This window comes from Phacochoerus africanus, chromosome 6 (assembly GCF_016906955.1).
Source record: "Phacochoerus africanus isolate WHEZ1 chromosome 6, ROS_Pafr_v1, whole genome shotgun sequence".
NCBI classification, from domain to species: Eukaryota; Metazoa; Chordata; class Mammalia; order Artiodactyla; family Suidae; genus Phacochoerus; species Phacochoerus africanus.
The window spans coordinates 38502277-38528232 of NC_062549.1; the positions used below are offsets into that span (position 1 = coordinate 38502277).

A 25956-nucleotide genomic window follows, 5' to 3' on the forward strand; every position below is an offset into this window, starting at 1 on the left:
ACAACAACAACAACAACAAAAGACAAAAAAAATAAAAAAATAAAAAATAAAGAGGAAAGCAACCGGAAAAACATACCTGAAGGAGGCAGCGGCTTGTCATGGCTCGATAGCAGGCTCTGTGGCTCTTGGCTGTCGGCCTCTCTCCCAGGCAGTAGCCCCACCTCTTGACCATGTGAAACCGCTTCGCATGCCAGATGTGAGTTTCTAACCATATGTTCTTCTTTTGTCTTCGGTTGAACTCTAGCATCCGATTCATGTGACATCGTCGAGCTTTATGGCACTTAGTTTTTGAGTGTTCTTTTTTCTGGTGAACTGCTTTCTCCGCCTATAGTTTCAAGAAGTGGGGCAGATCTTAGTTTGTAACCACTTTGAAACAAAGTTAAATGTTGAAGGATTCAAACAGCTAATTGTAGGTGAGGTGGAGTACTTTACAGACGCCATTAGTTTGCTTAATCTTTTAACTTGGTGATTTATCCAATGAAAATAGGGGAGGCACGGAAAAAGTGAATATTTTAGAGAAAGGCAAGCGTAGGAAGGAAGCACAGTTCTATCACATACTAACTGGGCAAGCTTTGGGGACTAGGAAGATTTGAATTTTTTTTTTGTCTTTTGTCTTTTTAGGGCCGCACCCACGGCATATGGAAGTTCCCAGGCTAGGGGTCCAATCGGAGCTGTAGCCGCCAGCCTACACCAGAGCCACAGCAACGCAGGATCTGAGCCGCATCTGCGACCTACACCACAGCTCATGGCAACGCCGGATCCTCAACCCACTGAGCGAGGCCAGGGATCGAACCCGCAACCTCATGATTCCTAGTCAGATTCGTTTCCTCTGCGCCACGATGGGAACTCCCTAGAATCTTTATAAAATGTTCAACACAGTAACTCATCTGTTGCTGTTAGTATTACAGACCAAGAAAGAATAAATCATGTGCTAGCTTTTTGTTGGTTTTCTTTTTTAACCTCTAAGACTGTAACTAAACCCAACACTTAGGACAAAAAATATAAAAGTGGGGAAACCTACACATTTTATATCACTTAGGTACTGGTGGACAAATGCTAAATGCTATCACTAGGGGAGTTCCCATCATGGCTCAGTGGTATCAAGCCTGATTCGTATCCACGAGAACTCGGGTTCGATCACGAGCCTCACTCAGTGGGTTAAGGATCCGGCATTGCTGTGAGCTGTAGTGTAGGTCACAGATGAAGCTAAGATACTGAGTTGCTGTAGCTCTGGTGTAGGCCGGCAGCTGCAGCTCCAATTAGACCCCTAGCCTAGAAACCTCCATATGCTGCAGGTGCGGCCCTAAACACACACACACACACACACACACACACACACACACACACACACTATCACACACACACACTATCACTAGCAAACAGACCTCATATTAAATCTAAAAAGTCCAAAATTCCTGTTTCATTTTCACTCTTAATTTCTTGCATGGCTAAGCTAATAAACTTTTGTGGGAAAAACTTTCCTCCATTAGTTTGTGAGCCCCTTAAGTGTTGCGAGACATGTTTCTACAATATTTTCTTAGCCTCTTTGCTTCTATTTTCTATGCTGAAAACTCCATCTTGTCCTGCTTTACTTTACCCCATATCCCTGCTTGGAAAACAGCTGCAGTGTTGGCAAATGACTTAAGCTTAAGAACAAAGATCTAAAGGCATAAGTTATTTATATGGTCAGCTGAATGAGGACATAATGCATTGATCTAGGCACCCAGTTTGCACAGCATGATATGTCCTCTAAAGAATAAGAGGAAGATGAGCCTCATGGCCTCAACAGATTCATGAGGGGTTGTTAGCAGGATAGGGATTAGCAAGGAGAACCGAGGTGCAAACCTAGGCAAGCTGGTTGCTGCGGATAGGCAAAGTCTGCAGAAGCACAATGGTGATTCTCTAGAATGCTATGCATAGATAGCTGACACCGAGCATCCTTAATGCTAATGACCGTTAAATGCCTAAAGGTCAGAGTAAAAGCTTAATCAGCTACAGGCTACGTGACATTTATTTTATTTTATTTTATTTATTTATTTTTTGTCTTTTTGCCATTTCTTGAGCCGCTCCCGCGGCATATGGAGTTTCCCAGGCTAGGGGTCGAATCGGAGCCATAGCCACTGGCCCACGCCAGAGCCACAGCAACTCGGGATCCAAGCATCTGCAACCTACACCACAGTTCACGGCAACGCCGGATTGTTAACCCACTGAGCAAGGCCAGGGACTGAACCCGCAACCTCATGGTTCCTAGTCGGATTCGTTAACCATTGCGCCAGGACGGGAACTCCTATGTGACTTTTAAAATAATTAAAAAAAAAAAAAAACCCTACATCCTGCACCTACAACCCCCACCTCACTTGCCGTAACCCTAAAGAGCACAATAAAAGCAGTGTGGTTTCTTGAGGTGGCACTCTTGGTCACTGAGACTTGAGTTTCCCAGTTCCCACCTTTAATTAAGATAAATGTCTCTTGTTTTATGTTAACTTTTCTCCTTAAGTTTCACAGCACCAGTTCTTCAGCCCTAACCTGCCGAGCTGGTCTCGGCAGTTAAGGATAAGGATTTTACTTTGATGGTCTCTAACCTCACCACCCGTACATAGAAGGTGTTCAATAAAGAAATTTTGACGAGTTCCCGTTGTGGCTCAGTGGTTAACGAATCCCACTAGGAACCATGAGGTTATGGGTTCGATCCCTGGCCTTGCTCAGTAGGTTAAGGATCTGGCGTTGCTGTGAGCTGTGGTGTAGGTTGCCGACATGGCTCGGATCCCGAGTTGCTGTGGCTCTGGCAAAGGCTGGTGGCTGCAGGTCTGATTCGACCCCTAGCCTGGGAACCTCCATATGCAGTGGGAGTGGCCCAAGAAATGGCAAAAAGACAAAAAGATAAAAAAAAAAAGAAAGAAATTTTGAATCAATTAGTAAAGACATAGCAGGCTTAGACAATCAAAAAATGTCCCAGCCAAGAATTTTAGTAAAGCCCAAAACAAATGGACTTGAACAAAAATGAAATCCAAGTTTCAGTTTTCAACTTTGAAGAAAAGGCAAATACTAGGCATTGATGCTGCCATTTTTTACCTTCCGACTTCAAAATGGCCACACCCCCAAAGTGAGGAGCTAAAATTACTTATCTGGTAAGAAGGTCAGAATTTTATTTTAGGAGTTCCCATCATGGCTCAGCAGAAACGAATCTGATTAGCATCCACAGGGACACAGGTTCAAGCCCCGGCCTTGCTCAGTGGATTAAAGATCCGGCATTGCCGTGAGCTGTGGTGTAGGTTGCAGTTATGGCTTGGACCTGGCGTTGCTGTGGCTCTGGTGTAGGCCGGTGGCTACAGCTCCGATTCGACCCCTAGCCCAGGAACTTCCATATGCCCTACGATGACAAAAAAAATAAAAAGAATTTTATTTTAAATACAGCAGGGGGATATCAACTACTAGCATCATTGAGAGAGATTCCAAATGCTATATTTTAAAATGAACATGCTGTCTTTAAGTTTTTGTTTTTAAAAATTCTATTAGGTCACCACGTTTCAATTTCTTTTAGAAACGACTAACCTAAACATTTATATTAAGGGAAACTCCTACCTCTTTCTGGGCAATCTCCTGTAGGCGTCGAGGCAGGCGTTTGACATTGTGACTCATGGCTCTTCGTCTCATGTGCCGTGGCAGAGTCTGGAAGACCAGTGAATTGGAAGACTTCTGCGTCACTGCTTTCAACATGGCACTGATTTCAGCAGCTCGGGCTTGAGCAAAAGTAGAAGCTGCCGAAGGAAATAGCATTATCATTAAAAACTAGTCTTAAACCAACCATTTTCCCAGCAGGTTTCAGAAGGAAAACAGATTTGAAGTACGTGAGCTTACTATTCACTCCATACCCTAACCCCCCAATAGATGAACAGCAATTGTACTTATTTCTGTTTGATTGTGAAACTATTCTTTAACTTGTATATTTTTCAAGTTTTCTGTAAGTATTGTTTTACTTTTCTACTCAGAAAAATTAAGTTTAAAAAGGTTTTTTTTTAATAAAGGGTTACATGCAATATAATCACAACCATTCTTAAGTGTAATAATCCCAGAAGCGAAAAAAAAAAACAAAAAAACAAACAAAAAAAAACCCCTTAATTTTAAATGGTTTTGAACTCAAGGATTTGCTTTCTTAATATTTTTTGCAACTACATGACTATAACTATTTTTATTTTTCTTTATTGAAAAATAGACTTTTTCTGCAGAATAAACAAATGCTGGAAAAATTTAAGGGAGTTCCTCCAAGAAGGCATAAAGACAGACCAGAAGGCACGCCTAAGCTGTGCACAAGGAACACAGGGTTACACGGTGGTGGGGGTGAGGATGATGTGGTGGCGTCCAAGAAAAGAGGCTAGGAGTTCCCCTCGTGGCTCAGTGCTTAACGAATCCAACTAGGAACCATGAGATTTCGGGCTCGATCCCTGGTCTTGCTCAGCAGGTTAAGGATCCAGTGTTGCCATGAGCTGTGGGACTCAGATCTGGCATTGCTGTTGCTCTGGAGTAGGCCAGCAGCTACAGCTCCAATTAGACCCCATAACCTGGGAATCTCCATATCCCCCTGGGGCAGCCCTAGAAAAGACAAAAAAACAAAAACAAAAACAAGAAATGAGTCTAGAAAGGGCCTGGAGACAGCTACTTTAAGGTCTTGGTTGCCCTCAGAATGTGTTAAATTTGGTTTTATCTTTGGAGATGCTGTGCTGAGGCATGTGGATAGCATTTTATATGTTTTTTAAAAGGGGGGGGATGGAAAAAAATAAAAATCATTATTAAAAAATTTGTTTAAATAAATAAATAAAAATAAATTAAAACGGGGGGAAAGGGTGGCAAAGAAGATTTTAAGACCCAAAGGAACAGTTCACAAATCAGGACCTGTAAGAAGACAGTAAGAGAAAGCAAGGAAACTGAAGGAGGGAGGACAGTCAGGCCCAGGTGGCTCTGGCCCAAGTCCAGGCTGGAGGTGAGAAGCAGGGGACGTGGACAGAGGATGGAGAGGTAGGGCCAGGACCTGGTGCAAGGCATCAGAAAGCTGCTGCATGGGAAACAGCTAGGAGGACAAACTCGGCTTCTGCACAAATACCTACCAGTGATGTACTTGGGAATGTCCTGAGAAGTGCCCTCGGGACCTGCTTTCCATCCTCCCTTTTTCCTAAAGGTTACTTTGGAGGAAGACTGCTCCTTCGCATCAGACTCAGCCAGGGCATGGTGGGAGGTTCTGGCGTGCCACTGTCGTGAGGTTCCAGAGTGAGGATCTAGGATATTTTCAAAAAGAAATACGTCACTTTATCAGAGAAAATAAGCAGTGGGTGGCAACACTGACCAGGTTTTTAATCCTATAGCCACCCTGTAAGGTGGCTACTTAGCATTTATTATTTAATATTCAGTAGGAGAGATCTCAGGTAGGAAGGTGAGTTGACCGAGAGTTACCCCCACCCAAGGTCACACAGCTGGCAGCACACTAATCATGTCAGTGTGACACATGAAAAAACCCTGGATATAACAGACGAGGGAAATCCTCTCCATATAAGTAATGCAACGTGGATTTTACACCTAAGCTCCCTTAAATACACATGATTTTGTATATTCGTCTTTCACCATAATTCTCTGGCACACTCAAGTTGAGAGCCACTGTGCTAAATTAAAGGAAGGAATAAAAACAGATTCTCTCTACAGATGACAGGGCAGTCAAATCAATCTGACTTTTAAGACAATAGCAAATCCCTTTCTGTGAACAGAGAGAAAGATCGGTAGAGAATTGTACAGCATTCCTGCTTATTCCATGGTAGTGATCATTATTAAGCCCCTATAATCATGAAACTTGTTGCACTTCTATCCTTAATGAGGTTTAAATGAGACAATACGCGTAAGCTTCTTACCTGGCATCTTGGGCATCAGTGTTGGATCTGAATTTCTTTTCTACTTTCTACTGCTGCCTAATGAACAATCATCACCTTCATATCACCATATAAGGTTCCAAAATCAGCACACAAGTTACATGCAGATATGAGAAATGCACTGTATTTCTTTTAGGAAATACATAAGTATAATTGAATAATAACCATTAAGGTACAGATAAAACATATCAGTTCAAAATAAAAGTATATTTTTTTAATTTTTATATATTTTTATTTATCTATATCTCTCTCTGTATATATCGCTCAAAAACACATAAAGCCGTCTCTTTATTCCCAGCAGTTACATTCTAGAAAGTCACAGCAAACACTGAATTAGTAAATGCTAAACCCTGACCCTACAGAAAATAGGAATGCATCTATGCACATATGTATGTATACATATATCTCACACAGATTATGATTTTAAATTGTAAAAACAACTCATCCTAGTAGATTCTATTTCCTTTTTTCTACAAAGGGAAAAGGAGGTTCACAAGTATTTAAGGGGGAGTTCCTGTAGTGGTTCAGCGGGTTAAGAATGCGACACTGTCTCCGTGAGGATGTGGGTTTGATCCCTGGCCTCACTCAGTGGGTTAAGGATCCCGCCCTGCCACAAGATGCAGAGTAGGTTGCAGATGAAGTTCGAATCCAGTGTTGCTGTGGCTGTGGTGTAGACCTGCAATTGCAGCTCTTATTCAGCCCCTAGCCTGGGAATTTCCATATGCCACAGGTACGGGCAGTAAAAAGAAAAGAAAAAAAGAAGTGTTTAAGTGACCTGCATGAGGCCATTCCCCAATTAGAATTCAAACCCCAGGAGTTCCCGTCGTGGTGCATCGGAAACAAATCCAACTGGGAACCATGAGGTTTCGGGTTCAATCTCTGGTCTCGCTCAGTGGGTTGAGGATCCAGCATTGCCATGAGCTGTGGTGTGGGTCGAAGACCAGCTCGAATCTGGCATTGCTGTGGCTGTGGTGTAGGCTGGCAGCTGTAGCTCTGATTAGACCCCTAGCCCAGGAACCTCCATGTGCGGAGGGGGCAGCCCTGAAAAGACAAAAGACAAAAAAAAAAAAAAAGAAAGAAAGAAAAAAGAGAATTCAAACCCTAGCCAGGCTGGAGCTTCTAGCACTAAGCTGCCCTGCCCCACCAATCTCCGTCCTCTGGTCCCTCCCTAAGAAGGTAAAACAAGAAGGCAACTGGAAACCTCCTCTGGGAACATCCACGTCAGTCTTTTTCCCATTCTCTGTGTCCACAAATGGCCACAAAAGTGCCATGAATATTAATTTGGGGCTTACACATTTAGCAACTAGGTGAATTTGGAAGCACAAAGCTTGTAAATAATAAGGGTCAATTGCAACTATTCATCTTTTTTGGCCTTTTTCAGGGCCACACACATGGCATATGGAGGTTCCCAGGGCCGAATCAGAGCTACAGCTGCTAGCCTAACCACAGCCACAGCAACACCAGATTCAAGCCACGTCTGTGACCTCCACCACAGCTCATGGCAACACCAGATCCTTAACCCACTGAGGGAGGCCAGGGATCAAATCTGCATTCTCATGGATACTAGTCAGATTTGTTTCTGATGAGCCACAATGGGAAAGCCTATATCTATTTTTAATTCAACTCATTTATCATTTAGATTAAGACAACAAAAGAAGCTGACAAGAGTTGCCGTTGTGGCTCAGCAATAATGAACCTGACTAGTGTCCATGAGGACTCGGGTTCAATCCCTGGCCTTGCTCAGTGGGATAAGGGTCCAGGGTTGCCATTAGCTGTGGTATAGGTCGCAGACGTGACTTAGATCCTGAGTTGCTGTGGCTATGGCACAGGCTGGCAGCTGCAGCTCCAATCTGACCCCTAGCCTGGGAACCTACATATGCTGCATGTTCAGCCTTAAAAAGCAAAAAAAAAAAAAAAAAAAAAAAGGAGCTGACAAAAGCAATTGGAAATTGGATCCAAATGGAAAGCGTGTAGAGAGCTTCCTGTGTATCTTACCTTTTTGAGCCTGGAAAGGTTTTCCGCCTCCACTATGGTGCTTTACACCTCCATCGGTCACAAAGCCAGAGGATAAAGTCACATTGGTGGGCTGGTTTCTCATTTTCTTAGCATGTTTCCTTTCTTTGGCATTAGACATTTCTGGAAAGAAAGTAATACATTTAGTACAGGGAGAAGGAACTTCCACCCAAAAATAAAAATAAATTTAATGAATAAATGTTCGTGTGACTCAAAATTTGATTCTTCAGTACAATAAATCTCTATTGTTTATAGGCAGATTGATGATATCAAAATGTTATCACGATACTGATCTACAGCAAGGATTTTTTTTTTGCTTTTTCGCAGCATATGGAAGTTCCCAGGAGAGGGGTCAAATCGGAGCTACAGCTGCCAGCCTACACCACAGCCACGGCAACACCAGATCCGAGCCACATCTTGACCTACACCACAGCTCACAGCAACACCGGATCCCCGACCCACTGAGCAAGGCCAGGGATCAAACCAGCATCCTCATGGATACTAGTCAGATTCGTTGCTGCTGCGCTACAAGAGGAACGCCTACAGCAGGGATTTATAACCAGAAGGATTTCTACGGGAGCTGTGAATGGTATTAACGCCAAAAATTTGATTCAACAGAAAAAAATTCTATCTTGTGCTGTCAAATAATTGAGTCATACACCAGTGTTGACACTGAGCAGTTTGTTGGAAGAATGAAAAATGAGGTGTGAGATAAGATCCCTATGCCATGGTAAAATAATTAAACTAGCTAAAACATTGTATCAAAATTCTAAGATGAAACAAGAGGCAGGTGAATCGAAATATGAGACACGCTCTTCCAATACAATGACCTCACCAAAAACTGAACCTAAATTACCCATGTCTTCATTTCTACAGAGGTGAGGCCAGCTGTACACTTTAACTTATAATAGCAAAAAGATTTCCACTCCAAATAGGGACAAAGGACAAAAGCCTAGTGGAGCCTGATGGATTTACATTGTTCTCAACTCGAAAACGCCACACCTCCGTTCTTTTACTGAGTCGTCTGAAACACCTGTTTTCTATTTTTAAATGAAATTCATTAAGTACATCACCTACTAGGCATAACTTTTATCAAAACACATCCTACAATATGTGCCCTCATTGTAACATAAAGGAGAACCAAAAATAATTTTAATAAAATAATAACTATTTTTCCTGTACCATAACTACACTTGGAAGGACATTATGAAACAGGTATTTTTAACCCAGGGGGATAATCACTGACTCAGGCATGGGTATAACCTGTAGAGCTGGAGAAGGGTCCTGGAAGCCCCCACGCAACAGTCATTAACTCTTTCCTTGCTGACTGTAGGGAGGTCTGACCCTGAGGGGAAGGGTCCTGCAGAAAGGAGACACTAAGAGGCTGGGAAGCTCTAAGTCACAGAACCAAGCTATTCTCCAAGCATTTAAATATTTTAATAAGAGCCTATTGATAGCTATACACAGTATCACCATGACTGCAACAGCTACAAAGGCAAAGTAACACAGGTGGGTGTGTACTAACACCTCAAAGAGAAGGTAACAATGCCACTGGCAATGTTAATTTTCCAAACTGGTAAACACTCCCTGATAAACGACACTTTTTTTTTTTTTTTTAGGTACAATCTTGCCTTGGTGTATTGTATTCCCTGAAAACTCAGTGTATTAAATCCACGCAGCCAATAAAGCTTTTCTGGGACCTTTCTGCACATTGCGAGATGGCTAACATGCCTGGCCCCTGGGCAGTAAATGGCAGCGTTACCCCAAGCATCATGCTAACCAAAAACACCTGCACAAACTGTCTAATGTCACATCAGGGGTTGCACCACGCCCAGTAAGTGCCACTGAATGGACTACCACCCATTCACTTATCTCCTTTCCAAAGCAAGACTTCATACAAGATTAAGAGTAACTCTTGCCCTCACTTTTTTTTAGAGCCACTTTTTTTTAAGAGCCCTCACTTTGGAGTGAGAACAACCTGGATTCAAATACCTTCCTTAACACTTTTTAGTCATATAATCTTAGGGAAATTACTCTCCCTCTTTGAGCATCAGGCTCTCCTTTGACAAATGGGGATAACCAGGAGGTTGCTATGAGTATTAAATAAGGTCACATACGTAGCACACAGCACAGGGCTTTGCATGAACTAAGGGCCCAGTTTATGATAGCTATTATTGTAAATAATACATGAAGTAACAGAGATGTATGTCATTTCGCTCTCTCACTCCATTCTGCCTTGACCTAAAAGACAACTAGATCTACACCAAAGACATTTTTTCAACTGAAAAATATATACGAAGCAAAGGGAATGCTGCAGAACTGGCTGGCTGATGAGGGACATGATTCAGATTAGTCTACACTAAGAACCATTCAAAATGATCTTATAAAACAGCTTAGCCTACCTACTATCACCTGCTTGAATCAGAACTTGCGCAGCAAGAAAGAGCTTGGCTCTGCTCAGGACTACAATACGCCAGGAGCAGGATGAGGATAACCTTCAGAAGTCACATCTCCGAGCTTGGGTTTCAGGCTAAAAAATAAGCAGACTGGGAGTTCCCACGGTGGCGCAGTGGTTAACGAATCCAACTAGGAACCATGAGGTTGCGGGTTCGATCCCTGGCCTTGCTCAGTGGGTTAAGGATCTGGTGTTGCTGTGGGGTAGGTTGCAGACGTGGCTTGGATCCCGTGTTGCTGTGGTTCTGGCGTAGGCCGGCGGCTGCAGCTCAGATTCGACCCCTAGCCTGGGAACCTCCATATGCTGCGGGAGCGACCCTAGAAAAGGCAAAAAAAAAAGACAAAAAAAAGAAAAATAATAAGCAGACTGAACTAATAGTGGTCCTCTAACAGCAGAGAATGAATATAGACTATATCTGAGGATTTAGCTCAACATAGCTTCCAGAAGCTATGTTCTATATTGAAGCTATGCTGAAGAAATACATTCAATATCCTGTGATTAAGCCATAATGGAAAAGAACATGAAAAACAATATATATAGATATAACTGAGTCACTTTGCTGTGTAGCAGAAATTAACACAACACTGTAAATCAACTATACTTCAACAGAATTTTTACATGCTCTCAGAGTCAATTTTTTTAAAAAAAGCTTCCAAGAGGAATCTTAACTTTTTCCAAGTGACTTTTACATCTAGTCCTAATATTCACAGTTTGCATCTGTTTTCATTTCCATTTAATCAAAGTTTTAATGAGCACTAAATATGTGTCAGGCTTTATAAAAAGTGTTTTCTCCCAGATGAATAATGTTCAAATAAGCCATGTTTCCACATGCAGCATATGATCAGACATAACCCTTGGTAGAGTGGACTCCAGTTTGAAAACCTGGGAATATAACGGATGATCCCCAATTTCTTTCGGATCTAAAGCACTGGTGACTCAGACTTAACATAAAATCTCCCATAAGAATACAGTATCAGGAGTGCCCACTGTGGCTCAGACTAGTATCCATGAGGACCTGGATTCGATCTCTGGCCTCGTTCAGTGGGTTAACGATCTGGAGTTGCCATGAGCTGTGGTACAGGACCGAGATGTAGCTTGGATCCCGAGTTTTGTAGCTGTGGCGTAGGCTGGGGGCTGCAGCTCCAAAAGAATACAGCATCCAGTATCGAAGTTCCCTGCAGTTCAGGATTCCACTTGTCATTGCTGTGGCTCTGGTTACAGTAGTAGCAAGGGTTCAATCCCTAGGCCAGGTATTTAGCATGCCAAAGGTGTGGCCAAAAAGAAAAAAAAAAAAAAAACTTCTCCTAATTACCCAGTCTAATCAAACTTAACAAGCTTCTTGGTTCTACTCTGTGCATAATAGTTTTGAGCTGTGGGTAGACCGAAGTAGGATACAGGTGTGGCCTCTTAAAAAGTTAGTCATCTTAGGCAGCCAATACTTACTGAGAACTTTATGTGCCAGCACTATTCCACACGCCTCACTCATTTCATCACAACTCTGTGAGGGACATATGGCACTATCCTCACTTTATAAATGAAGAAACAGAAGCACAGAGAGGTTAACACTAAGCTTGTGATTATCCTGGGATTCAACCCGGCAGTCTGGCTCTATTCACTATTTATAAAACAAAAAAACAATTCCAGACTAAGACCACATAAAATAAAAGACTAAATTCTGCTGCATAACACAATAAAAAACTGGATAAGGTAAAGAAGAGCATGAATCTGCAGTTAAAGTCAGTGAGAAAATCGGATTTCATTAGTTGGAACTTGGCTAGGGAAGAAAGTATTCAGGAATCTACTTGGTGAATCCAGGAGAGAGACCTCTGGATGACTACAGTGGGAAGAGAAAGTAGAAGAGGATAAAACTGAGTAAGCAAGGGGAGGCCAGAACTCTCAAAGAACTTCTAAAGGTTCTTGAGCTGGAAGTAGGGAAGCCAAAACCTTATGGGTCTGCAGAAGAAAATGAGGGGGAATAAAGACAATTTTCTTATATTACATTTCGGAGGAGGACAAAGATCTTGCCAGTTTTTTTCACTGTTCCACCTCCAGCACCTAGCAGAGTGCCCTGCTCAAACATGCATAGGCATAAATGGAGTGAAATGTTCCTATAATGCATATACTAACAGTAAAAAACACTGAGCCAAGCAGCAGTGCTTCTGACACTGCATGACTGAGTATTTGCCAAGAGACCAACTCTGGGGCCATTTGCTGGACCAAGATCAATAACCTATTTGAATTCAGATCTCAGTCAGCTGGTGTCTATTGAGATGGAAAGGAAACACAGAGACACCCAGTAAAGCTCAAGAACATTCCAGAAAAGGGAGCATGGGAGAGGCGGGAGGTGAACACTGCCCAGGTCTCAGCGTGCTCTCCTCAACAACCCATCTTATTCCTTTTGGATGGTAGATGGGTACAATGGCCTCCCCTAGGATGGCATCTGCCCCGTGGGGCAATCCAGAGAAATGACAAACACAGGTGGCTCCAGCACAGGAGCTGAAGTGTAAGTAGATGAGGTAGGAGGTTCCTGGAGACAGAGAACCGGGGATGGCTTTCTTGACATCAGAGAAGCCATCCATTTTTGGCTTAAGTCATTTTGTGATCTAAGCCTGGCCTCAATGCTTGCCTTTGAATGTCTCAGTAATCATGATCTTAAGGGAAACTAAGACAAGAAAAGTAGCAAGAACAAAAATCAGTTGTAAACTCCCAGATCTGCTGCTGCGGTAAAGATCAGCCTGACGCACTTTCTTGATCTGTTTTGCATTATTTGAACCCGCCTTGGACACTCAATCATCAGATCAACTGGAACCTGAGGGATGCTGACCTTTTTTCTGACCCTTGAGGTTTCAATCAACTAAGTTTGGACTCTGCTGCCCTTTGCCCCAATTCTATGCTGAATTCTTCTCTGCTCAAGCCCCTTCATGAATACGCATATACCTTAGCTTAAAAGTTCCCCAATTTCCCGGTTGCTTTTGGAAAGATCACGGGTGTTCACCAAGTGAGAAGCACTTTCTTCTTCCAATCGCCGGTGCATAGCAAGTAAGAAGTACTTCTTTCTTCCAAACTTTGGCTCAGTTGGGTTTTTTGTTGTTTTGGCGGGGGGAAGAGTGAGTTCTGGATTGATACCCACCAAGAGGTGAAGCCACTTTTCGGGTAACAGAAGGAGGGGCCGTGGGGAAAAGAAGGCAACAGTAGGTCAGCGAGTGAGGGGAAAGAAAGGGAGGGGAGCCTAGCCAGTGCTCCGGCATCGGTGGAGGGACTGACACACACTCCTCCTATCCTCGTGGACCCTGGTAGACTCCAACCCCTCAAAACCTACCTGCCAGATGCTCTGCGGCTGGAAGCCAGCAAGCCCGGGGTCAGAAATGACAACGTTCTGCGGCAGTCACGACGCCGACGTGCGTGGCGAGCGAGCTAGAGGGCGCATGCGCCGGTGCGACCGTGGCCTCCACGTGGCCCAGAGTCGCGCGGAGACTACAATTCCCAGAATTCTCAGCGAACCCAGCACCGGGTGACGCTTTAAAACAGGAACTCCAGCCCCGGCTGATTAGTCTCCAGAAACGCCAGTAGGAACGCTTTTCGAGGTTGTTGTCTAGGAGTGGCAGCCAGAGAAAAGCGTTAGCATGTCGGCTTTGGTCAGAAAGGTGATCAGTACTGTGAAAGCCCCAGCGGCCATTGGTCCTTACAGGTACAGATGGCTGTGAAGCCGGGACGGACTCGGGCGGGTGGGGTCTGGCTTGGGGCTTGGGCCAATCCGGTCCGAGCTGCGGTGGTCCTCCGACGTCATTGCGGGCAACCTCGTCGGACACACTGAGCCGGGAAACTGAACCTGGGAAAGGGGGCAATGCACCCGGAGACCCACTACGAGTTTAAAATCATCAATTGTATATTTAAAATTATGAAGAAAAAAGATTTGGTCGGGAAATCAGAGGGAGACGTCATGAAGTTTGCAACATGTTAGGACACAAAATATAGGTAACTAGAAAATTAGAAATGAGAGTATCTTGTTTCATAATAAAGGTGAAATGGTAAAACAAACTTTACTTACAAAGTAAATTGATATTAAAGTTTGTTTATAAACTTTTTACAACGAAGGTATTCAGCCCCATTGAATTGTATACCTAAAAATGGTTTTCAAAATGGTACATTTTATGTTTGATAAATACTTTTTATCACAATTAAGAAACAATGGTGGGGCTTTCTTTATCCAAAAATAAATAAAGTTCGTTTAGCTTTCAGGTATCGTGTAACTTATGTTTTTTCCTGTGATTTTATCCTAATTCTGAAACTTAGTATTCTCATTACAAAAAAAAAAAAAAAATCAGTTCCAAAAGTAAGTACTTTGCACGTGTAACCTCACAGGTGGATCTTTAATTGATCCTTCAGCAATGATTAACCTTGTCTAATTATTTTCTTGAGAGTGCTTTTGGCATTGCTTTCTTTTGTTTTACAGCTTTATTGAGGCATATGTTGCATGTAAAATTCACCCATTTTAATGGAAAGTTCCATGAGTTTTGGTAACTATATAGAATTATGCATTTGCTACCACAGTCAAGTTTTTGAATATTTACATCACCCCCACACACCTCTGCCCAGCCCCTACAAAAAATTCTTACTCATCAATCCCCATACCTACCCTGATCCCAGGCAGCCACTAATCTATTTCCCACTGCTTTTTTTGTTTGTTTGTTTCTAGAATTTTATGTAAGTAGAATCAAATAGTATGTAGTCTTTAGTTGCATGTATCAGTGAGTGTTTTTTATTTTTTTGTTTTTAATTTTTGCTATCAAGAATAATGCTGTTCTGGAGTTCCCGTCGTGGCGCAGTGGTTAACGAATCCGACTAGGAACCATGAGGTTGCGGGTTAGGTCCCTGCCCTTGCTCAGTGGGTTAATGATCCGGCGTTGCCGTGAGCTGTGGTGTAGGTTGCAGAGGCGGCTCGAATTCCGCGTTGCTGTGGCTTTGGCGTAGGCCGGCGGCTGCAGCTCCGATTCGACCCCCAGCCTGGGAACCTCCATATGCCGCTGGAGCAGCCCAAGAAATAGCAAAAAGACCAAAAAAAAAAAAAGAATAATGCTGTTCTGAATAGTCATGTAAAGTCTTTGAACATATGTTTTCATTTCTTTTGGGTAGTTTCCTAGGAAAGAAATTGCTGGGTTGTATGTTATGTGTATGTTTATATTTTTAAGAAACTGTCAAACAATTTTCCAAAGTGTCTGTACTATTTTGCATTCCTACCAACAAAGTATGAGGGTTCCAGTTACTCCACATCCTCAGCAATATTTGTTATCAGTGAGGCCTTATTGTGTGTGATGGCATCGCCGTGTGGTTCTGGTTTGCATTACTCCTTAGCCCTTTGTATGTCTTCTCTTGTGAAGTGTCTGTTCAGATCACTTGCCTGTTTTTTTATTGGTTGGTCTTTATATTATTGAGTTATAAGAGTTCTTTATATATTCTGAATACACGTCCTTTGTTAGATATGTTTTGCAAATACTTTCTCCCAATCTGCGACTTAACCACATTTTCTTTTTCTTAAAGATCTCTTTCAGTAAGCAAAAGTTTTTAATGAAGTCCAGTTTTCTAATTTCTTTATTTTACATTTTGTGCTTTTTGTGTCCTTAGCAAAGAAGTCTCTTAGCATTGAGTTTTATATTTTATATTGATCTTTTGTATACACACTGCATTTCTGTTTATTGCAGTCAAGCTGTGTTAGTCGACAGGACCATCTACATTTCAGGACAGATAGGCATGGACCCTGCAAGTGGACAGCTTGTGCCAGGAGGAGTGGTAGAAGAAGCTAAACAGGTGGGTCTTCTTCCACATTTGAAGTTCCCTTCTCTGCTCCTTGTTATATTGAGGAGTGTTAAGAATCCACTTGGCTGATTATCAGAGAAGTGCTCTTTAAGTTTCTTACTGACTGACTTAAGACAGTTTTATGTCACTAGAAAGTTGGAAACATAGTGAAACATTTAAGAACCAAAAGAAAAAATTTTTAGGAGTTCCCGTCGTGGCACGGTGGTTAATGAATCCGACTAGGAACCATGAGGTTGCGGGTTCGATCCCTGGCCTTGCTCAGTGGGTAAAGGATCCAGCGTTGCCATGAGCTATGGTGTGGGTCGCAGACAAGGCTCGGATCCTGCATTGCTGTGGCTCTGGTGTAGGCTGGTGGCTACAGCTGCGATTCGACCCCGAGCCTGGGAACCTCCATATACCATGGGAAGCGGCCCTAGAAAAGGCAAAAAGACCAAAAAAAAAAAATTTTTTTTTTTTTTTTACTTTCCGAGGTGACTTTAAACCTGAACTCTTGGATGTTAACTAAACCTGTTGTAGTAATCACTTTATTAAATCATCACAGTATGCACCTAAAACTAAAACAATGTTTATGTCGATTATATTTGAATAAAATGGGAGGGGAACCCCTGAATTATTGAAATCAGAAAACATGTTTCCACTTCCACATGAATTGGGAAATTTTTTAGTCAGGGCCAATGACCTGCAAAAAAATAAAACTACGGCCAGAAGTAAAAGTCAACATTTGTTAGAAAGAGAGAAATATCAAAGGTTACATGCGTGTGTTTTTTAAAATAAGAATGAGAGATACAATTCTAATCCAATAAATAGAATTAAGTTATAATTTAATACATTCCCTGGGTCATTGGTAATATCCCAATGTCCAACCTAAATGTCCATCCATAAGGAACTAGTTAAATCCTGCTAGATCCATACAACTAAATTAATATGGAAAGATCTCCAGGATTGTTACATGATAAAACCAAGATGCAGGACGGCATCCACAACAAGCTACCATCTGTGTGCCTGTCTAAGAATATATACACTTATGCTGGTGTGAGCATGGACTGTGGAAAGATACATAAGAAACTAAAAACAGTGTTATCTCTGCTGAAGGAAACTGGGAAGGGGGGGTGAGGGCGGAAGACAGCTTTTCACTGTATATGCTTTTTTATAGCTTTTGAATTTTTCACCAATCCATGTCTTATCTACTTAGAAGATAAAATTTTTTTAAATCATTAACTATTGTAATGTAACTGGTCAAGTAAAGTGGAAGAATGAATTGAAAAAATAATAAGGATAGGTTGAAAAACTAATCTTTCCAAAGGCCAGAGCATCAAACATATACACAATTACTAATTGCTTTTTTAAGGAAAAAGCAAGAACTCTTTAAAATCAAATACCACTTTAAAGACAACATCTTTTAGAGTTCTCTTGTGGCACAGCAAGTGGGTTAAGGATCTAGTGTTGTCGCTGCAGTGACTTGAGCTCAATCCCTGGGCTGGGAACTTTCACATGCCATGAGCGTTGCCAGAAAAAAAAAAATTTTTTTTTTTTTTGGTCTTTTTAGGGCCACACGTGTAGCATATAGAGGGGTCCCAGGCTTAGGGGTCGAATCAGAACTGTAGCTACTGGCTTACGCCACAACAACTCGGGATCTGAGCTACCTCTGCAACATACACCACAGCTCACGGCAACCTTAACCCACTGAGCAGGGCCAGGGATCAGACCTTCGTCCTCAGTGATACTAGTCAGATTTGTTTCTGCTAAGCCATGATGGGAACTCCAGGAAAATATGTTTTAATGCTTAGTAGCTCATACTTAGCCTCAGAGTGATGCAGAATTAGGATTAACTATTTCTGCTTTAGCTTAGTAGACCCTGGCTGAAAATTTCACATATCCTGGCACTCAAGAAACTGAGGAAGACATTTTAGTCTTTTTCCTCACAAAAGGAGACAACTTCTCACTATACTTCAGACAGAGTCATTCCATTAACGTAAGCCAAGAAGCAGTTCACTTGTATACAAGTGGCCTACGAAGAGTAGAATTTTCCTAGAAGAGGAAGTTTTTGGTTTTTTTTTCCTACAAGGAGCTATTCGTAAAATATGGTTAATTGAATTGAAGCATTAATGTGGTGTCAGTGCCTTAGGCCTGTCTTACTTTGGCCCATAGGCTCTTACAAACATGGGTGAAATTCTGAAAGCTGCGGGCTGCGACTTCACGAATGGTGAGCAACTTGATATTATTTCATATGACAGTCAAATATTCTTTGGTCTTTTTAAAGAACACATGGCATCCAGTAGTATGTCATGCCACCCCACATCTTTTGTTGTTTTTTTTAAAGTTGGTTTAATTTCATTCCCATTTGAATTAAGACAGTCACAGAACATATACATAGTCTCAGGGAGAAAAAGGCAATAGTCAATCTAAGAAAGAAATGGAAAGTTTTCTTTGAGCCAACCTGAGGGTTGTAACCTGGGAGACAGTCTTGCAGAAAGCTTTGAGGGCTGTTCCAAAGAGGTAGGGAGCGAGACCAGAGTATGTATGATTTTGGCGAAGAGGTTTGTGCCCTCACAATGCCACCCATCTTGGTCTGGGGGGTTACTTCTGTTCTCAAGGAATGGATGATTTTAGTTAATGGTTTTAGTACTTTTCTTAAGTGTAGAAAGATGTGAAAAACTGGGTTCTTAAAATTGTCTCTTGCAAGTATCCTAGGGGCAATTCTGGCAGTTCTCCCAAAACACAAAGTCCTTATCCTGAACTTCTCTCTGAATGCCTTTCACCATGTATTATAGGTCAGTGACTGCAGTGGCTGATGACTTGAGTCTTGTAGAACTGGATGGCGGGCTGCATTCTCTATTTTACCACCCCCGCACTTTCTATCTTATTTTCAACAAGGTTTCGGAGCCATTTCATTGCCAGTTTGTCCCATAGCACCAGGGATGCTCATTCCCAGATCAGACAAGCATTTCATTGATGAGCCACTTAGTGTGCTGTTAGTGGATTCAGGCTCTGTTAACGGTAGCCAAAAGCCACGGTCCAAGAAGTCATTCTCTCTTGTTGCTTCTTCTCATATCTAGAGTTACACTGTTATAATCAGTGATCTGGTAGAGGTATGTTTTAGGTCAGTCATTTCAAGTCGTCTAGTTATCACTTTTGTTGGAGGCCTAGTCTTATTTGGTAATAATGCAGAAATCAACACTCTTAATAAAATAGGCAGAATACGAGTTTCCATGGTGGCACAGTGGTTAACGAATCCGACTGGGAACCATGAGGTTGCGGGTTCGATCCCTGGCCTCGCTCAGTGGGTTAAGGATCTGGCATTGCCGTGAGCTGTGGTGTAGGTCGCAGACACAACTGGGATCCTGCATTGCTGTGACTCTGGTGTAGGCCAGTGGCTGCAGCTCCTCCGATTAGACCCTAGCCTGGGAACCTCCACATGCTGCGGGTGTGGCCCTAGAAAAGGCAAAAAGACAAAAAATAATAAATAAATAAATAAAATAGAATACAAGTAACTTAGGTAGTGACATTAAGAAGGTCAGAGATAAGTAATGTTCCGGTCTAGGGAGGTACATGGCTGGGACCAAAAGAACTGAACTTTATAGGTAGGCAGGTATTTCTGCCACTGGAGAGGGCTGGTTAACTCTCAGTGCAGATGTGCCATGCACACTAGAGGGGAGGAAGGACGACTAAATGGGCAGAGAAATTCTTGTATTTTTAAGAATTTTTATTTAAAAAAATTTTTTTTGTTCTGCCTTAAACTATGAATTTTATTTCGTCAGTCCTATTTTTCTAAGTGATGTTTTGGATCAGAACAAACAACTAAATAAACCTAATGACAACATATATATCTTCCAGTGGTAAAAACAACCGTTTTGCTGGCAGACATAAATGACTTCAGCACCGTCAATGACATCTACAAACAGTGTAAGTCATTTAGTCGTCTTATTATTTTCCATTTTAAAGAGAAGTAAACCTGTTACCTTAATGTGTGGCCATTATGAATTAAGAGTGATAGGAGATGCTACAGAAATGGTCAGAGATCCTGTCCTAAAAAAATGAATAGCCCAATCGGAAATATGCAGGGTGCCCCCCTGAAAAAGATCCAAGACATTTCTGTCGCTTTCCCTGGAATAACATACTGCAACCCATCCCGTCTGTTTTTTCCTAATGGACTTAAGTTTCTTACGCCCTTCTCAGGCTTTCTAAGCCCTCCTGATAATTTTCTAACACATAGATTGTAGTTGTTATTGCTGTGATAAAGTCCAGCCACCATCTCTGTTCTGCTCTCTCAGGATCATTGGCTGGTTAGTTAATATTTCTGTGCCTTGGTTTCCTCAGATGCACAGTGAGGATAAAACCTTATAAGGCTGAACTTTTAAATAAGTTAATACACCATATAAACACTTGGAACATATGCTGGTACACTGTGAGCACTCAGTAAAGGTCATCTGTTATCAACACTGCTGTCCTAGTAGGAAAACTGAGTATCCCTGCCACCTGGTGAGATGAGACGAAGGTATAACATGGAAAAAGTGTCATTATTCTGTCCTCAAGAAATGGCTAGAGTGGACCAAAGTTAACGGCGAAATTCCCTGCCAAAATCACTGGAGATTGGCAGTTGTTCCCTACTTAGTAACCAGGTATAAAACAACCCGCCTTCATGTTAAATAAGATTAAAGTGTCAGAGTACATGAATATTTTCATTTTTTTCCCAGAAAACTTTTTTTTTTTTTTTGGTCTTTTGTCCTTTTAGGGCCGCACCAGTGGCACATGGAGGTTCCCAGGCCAAGAGTCTAATCAGAGCTGTAGCCGCCAGCCTACACCACAGCCATACCAACGCTGGATCTGAGCTGAGTCTGTGACCTACACCACAGCTCACAGCAACCCCGGATCGTTAACCCACTGATCCAGGCCAGGGATCGAACCCACAACCTCATGGTTCCTAGTCAGATTCGTTGCCGCTGTGCCAGGACAGGAACTCCCAGAAAACTATTTTTTAAAGTATTAAAATCATGGGAATCATATGGCAAAATATTTTATCGGTAATACGAACATGAGCTTCTTTTTTCAACATTGCTTCTACTTAAGATCTGACAAATACCTGAAGCACTTACCAGATTCTTGACTATGCAGGGTTGAATAATAATACAGTATCTGAAAACTAAATTGAAATTCTTTTAAATTTAGATTTCCAGGGTAATTTTCCTGCAAGAGCTGCTTACCAGGTTGCTGCTTTGCCCAAAGTAAGTACACCAAAAAATGACTCACATACACAATTTTGAGTTTCACTTTTTTTTTCCCCCAGAATATGACAAATGAAACACTGTGGCAGGAAATTTTTAAAAAGAAAAGAAATAGTCCCTGCTTTCCTGGAACTTAGAAGTCTAAAAGTCTAGAACACCCAATATTATATATATGGGCAGAAACTGGGGATTAAGAAACCTAAGAAGGAAAAAAATTAAGAAACCCAAGAAACATAAAATTTGTCTTAAAAATTAAGAAAATTAAAAATCAAAGCCAAACATAAACACAGTAGGCTTAGAGTACATAAATTGTGAGCAAAATTAAAATACCATCTGTATTGTTTTAATGTTACTGAGAGACCATAAACTGAGCCAGGTCTGTGAGTTCTGTAGTAGAAATTTTACTTTTCTATCATATAATAAAATATCTAGGCCTTCCATTAGAAAAAATAACCTCAAGACCAGTGCCTCGTATATTTCTCACCATTCTCATTTTGGTATGCTAAGCTAACTAGACGCCCTTCCTGTGCCCCTTAGCCGCACAGAATTCCCACTTATAAAGAAGCAGCACCCCACTAAAATTTTATATTCTATGAATGGTGTTTTTGTTCCTTTAATTGGTTGTTACTGGGAATGATCAGTATCATTAGGTTTATTAAGTTTATAGTGTGTGATAGAAGGAGTTCTGAACTTGGTCATGGTTTGAACCTGTTGTTTAGCTTTGTGTCCTAGAATGGGTTAAATAACCTTTTTGAGCCTCAGTGTGTCCTCCAGGACACCTGATAAAAGGGGTGTGGTGAGAATCACCTGAACTTACTTAGATGAACACAGTATCATAGCCTTACCTATGATAGATTCTTTTTTTTTTTTGTCTTTTTGCCTTTTCTGGGGCCGCTCCTGTGGCATATGGAGGTTCCCAGGTTAGGGGTCCAATCGGAGCTATAGCCACCGGCCTACACCAGAGCCATAGCAACATGGGATCCAAGCCGAGTCTGCAACCTACACCACAGCTCAGGGCCATGCCGGATTCTTAACCCACTGAGCAAGGCCAGGGACCGAACCCATAAACTCATGGTTCCTAGTCGGATTTGTTAACCACTGCGCCACGACAAGAACTCCTATGATAGATTCTTGATGAGGGTTCCCCCTTGTTTCCTTCTTTGAAAAGTTTCATGTTAAAAATGTTTGTCTTCTGGAGTTCCCTTCATGGCTCAGTGGTTAACAAACCCGATTAGTATCCATGAGGATGTGGGTTCAATCCCTGGCCTCGTTCAGTGAGTTGATCGGGCATTGCATGTGCCCTGTGTAGGTTGCAGATGCAGCTCGGATTCAGCATTGCCGTGGCTGTGGTGTAGGTCGGCAGTTACAGCTCTGATTCGACCCCTAGCCTGAGAACCTACATATGCCTTGGGCATGGCCCTAAAAAAATGCTTGTTTTGGGAGTTCCCACTGTGGTGCAGTGTGTTAAGGATCTGCCATTGTCACTGCAGAGGCAAGGGTTCAATCCCTGGCCCAGTGCAGTGGGTTAAGGATCCAGCATTGCCACAGCTTGGATTTAATCCCTGGCCTGGGAACTTCCACATCCCAAGGGCGTGGCCAAATAATAATAATAATACTTGTCTTGCTGTTAATTGCATGTGTTTTTAGTGCGTCTTATGGTGATCTCTTAATTTGTTCATTATTTTCCTGATAGGGAGGCCGTGTTGAGATTGAAGCAATAGCCATCCAAGGACCTCTCGTGACCGCATCACTTTAAGTGGGCCCAGTGCTATTTAGTCCAGAATTTTAGTAACGTTTTTAAATTAATATCTTAATTTTTACAGTTGATGTTGAAAAGTGTAAAGCCAACTGAAACATCTCAAGTTATTTTGGAGACACCATATAATAAGGGGAACTGAAGATTAATGATGAATCTAGTTAGCAATGTTGTGAGTTACACTTAGGTAACACATGTATTACTGGGTGTGGGAAAAAGACACACGTATGACATAGTTGCTCAGATAAGTGAAAGTAAAGGGAAATAACATGTAGGAAAAATGAAAAGTTACTATTCTTGAGAAATAAAGAGCACACCTAAGTCAGTTAAACCCTATTAATTTAATGATGTGAAATATTTAGTCTCATGTCAGGTATATGATTCTGCTTTTACTTGAGTAAAATTTAAGTTTGAATGGTAGAGGTAAAGAAGAAGAAACTGGACCAAAATTTTATATAGATAATATTTTTCTAATTTCTAGTGGGAATAATACAGCACGCAGATTTCCCTTGGGGTGATTTCCATTCACTTTTTTAACAGTTTAATTTATACATTAAATCACATTGCTTAAATAAAAGTGGAAGAACCATGAAGTTTAAACTGCAACTATTTTTTTCCTCAAAACTTCCTTCCAGCTTCACACTTTGACACGGTTGAGATGAGATGATGTATAACCATCGCGTGTTTGTTCTCTGAAGTCTTTTAAACAACTCCCGCACAAATACGTCCTCCGTGTACAATAAATTCCAACACAGAGTTATATAGATTAAAAAGTAAAAGTCCTCTTCATTCACTGTCCATTCCACTGAATCTCCGCACAGATGACCACTGCCAGGAGTTTTGAGTGTAACCAACAGGTAGTTTTCTATTCACCTACTTTAGTTTTTGACTCGTTTTATGTAAATGGAGCTTTACGGTACATATTATTCTACAGACCGCTTTCTTCTGTCTTGAACGTTTTCCATGTAAATACAGATTCACCTCATTTTTAAAACTATTGCAGAGTCTTCTTTTGTGTGGACATACCTTAGGTGATTTAACTGTTCCTCCAAATGCTTCAGTGTTTGTAAAATTATCTTATTTCATCAGTGCTGCCATAACATTCTTACCTGCACACATACCATTCTTACACATAACTATTTCTGGTTGTTTCAGAAATATTGTGGTAAAAGTTTGGGTCAATCAAAGGATAATGTTAGAAGCAGTTAAGAACAGCAGTTTTGTTTTGTTTTGCTTTTTAGGGCCGCACCTGCAGCATATGGAAGTTCCCAGGCTAGGGGTCAAATCAGAGCTGCAGCTGCCGGCCTACACCACAGCCACAGCAACTTGGGATCTGAGCTGTGTCTGTGACCTATGCCACAGCTCACAGCAATGCTGAACCTTTAACCCACTGAGGGAGGCCAGAAATGGAACCTACAACCTCATGATACTAGTCAGGTTCATTCCTACTGAGCCACAAAGGGAAATCCAAGAATAGCAGTTTTAAGAGCACAAACTTTGGAGTAATTCCAATAGATTTTTAAGCCCTGATCTACCACTTATTAGCTTTATGATCCAAGATAGTTATTTAGCCTCTTTAAGCCTCAGTTTCTTTTTCTTTCCTTTTTTTTTTTTTTTTTTTGTCTTTTTAGGGCCACTCCTGAGGCATATGGAAGTCCCCAGGCTAGGGGTCACATCAGAGCTGTAGCCGCTGGTCTATGCCACAGCCACAGCCACATGGGATCCGCGTCTTGTCTGCAACCTATACCACAGCTCACAGCAACCCTGGATCCTTAACCCACTGAGCAAGGCCGGGGATCAAACATGTGTCTTCATGGATGCTGGCCAGATTCATTTCCATTAAGCCATGCTGGGAACTCCCAAGCCTCAGTTTCCTGGGAGAGAATAATTGCACCTTCTCAAAGAGATGACTTAAAGATTAAATAAGATAATGTATGAGGAAAGTATTTAGCGGTGTCTAGCATGCAACAAAAGCTCAAAAATCTAGCACTATTCAGTATGTAATAATTAATCAGCACATGGAATAATGTGCTAGATGGAAAAGTTTCTGCTATTTAGGTATGTAAATTTAACATAAAAGATAAGGGTGAGGATTCTTCCAGCAGGCAGAGTTGGGGAATATAGCACTGTGCACTGATAAAACAAAATTAGGTGCTGAAAATTATTTTTAACATTTTTATATGAAGCCGTATAATACCGTAGTTACCATAGGACTCTGAAGCCAAACTACTTGAGTTCAAGTCCTGTTCCACGACTTACCATCTGTGTCACTTTGGGAAAGTTAAACTTATGCTTTGTATTCTGTTTCTTCTATAAAATGGGAATATTACTAGTACCTGCCTTATAAATTTGTTGTAGGGATTAAATAAGTGAATGTGTATAAAGCACTTAGAATGATATTTGGCACACAGCTATGATGATAACGATAGAAACCTTTCCGTTATTTGGCAATAAAAAGAAACAAGTTATCAAGCCACAAAAAGACACGGAGGAACCATAAATGCATGTTACTAAGTGAAAGACGTCCATCTGAAAAGATTGCCAATTGCATGAGCCCAACTATGTGACATTCCAGAAAAGGCAAAACTATGGAGATAATAAAAAGATCAGTGGTTGCCAAGGGTACTGAGTGGTGGTAAAGCACAAGAGATTTTTAGGCACTGAAATGACTATGTGTGATTCTATAATGGTAGTTACAAGTCACACATTTATCAAAAACCAGGGAATATAGTAGATGCAGACTATTGCCTTTGGAATGGATTAGCAATGAGATCCTGCTGTGTA

The 25956-nt window shown here is 41.6% G+C and overlaps 2 protein-coding genes across 2 annotated transcripts in view; one reads left to right on the forward strand and one right to left on the reverse strand.

Annotated features, from left to right (window-relative positions):
* Window positions 1-13787, reverse strand: part of POP1 (POP1 homolog, ribonuclease P/MRP subunit) — a 48779-nt gene extending 34992 nt beyond the window's left edge. Inside the window, exons 1-5 of the mRNA XM_047783547.1 lie at window positions 13700-13787; window positions 7908-8048; window positions 5103-5270; window positions 3583-3758; window positions 77-325 (exon numbers count right to left, since the gene is read on the reverse strand). Of these exons, the coding sequence (XP_047639503.1) occupies window positions 77-325; window positions 3583-3758; window positions 5103-5270; window positions 7908-8046 (732 nt within the window). The 5' untranslated portion in view covers window positions 8047-8048; window positions 13700-13787. The remainder of the gene's footprint in view (window positions 1-76; window positions 326-3582; window positions 3759-5102; window positions 5271-7907; window positions 8049-13699) is intronic.
* A 92-nt stretch (window positions 13788-13879) lies between these two features.
* On the forward strand, window positions 13880-23772 carry RIDA (reactive intermediate imine deaminase A homolog). Its single transcript, XM_047783548.1, has 6 exons — window positions 13880-14068; window positions 16080-16185; window positions 18343-18397; window positions 20029-20097; window positions 21361-21416; window positions 23110-23772. Exons 1-6 carry the CDS (start codon window positions 14004-14006, stop codon window positions 23170-23172), a joined length of 414 nt encoding a protein of 137 aa, XP_047639504.1. The 5' UTR covers window positions 13880-14003; the 3' UTR covers window positions 23173-23772.
* The last annotated feature ends 2184 nt before the right edge of the window (window positions 23773-25956 follow it).

Bases quoted from the DNA above. Each gene is read 5' to 3' on its own strand.
- RIDA (XM_047783548.1), top strand. From the start codon at position 14,004: ATGTCGGCTTTGGTCAGAAAGGTGATCAGTACTGTGAAAGCCCCAGCG. The intron at 16,186-18,342 runs GTGGGTCTTCTT...TTTGGCCCATAG, and splicing joins TGGTAGAAGAAGCTAAACAG to GCTCTTACAAACATGGGTGA. The intron at 18,398-20,028 runs GTGAGCAACTTG...TATATCTTCCAG, and splicing joins GGGCTGCGACTTCACGAATG to TGGTAAAAACAACCGTTTTG.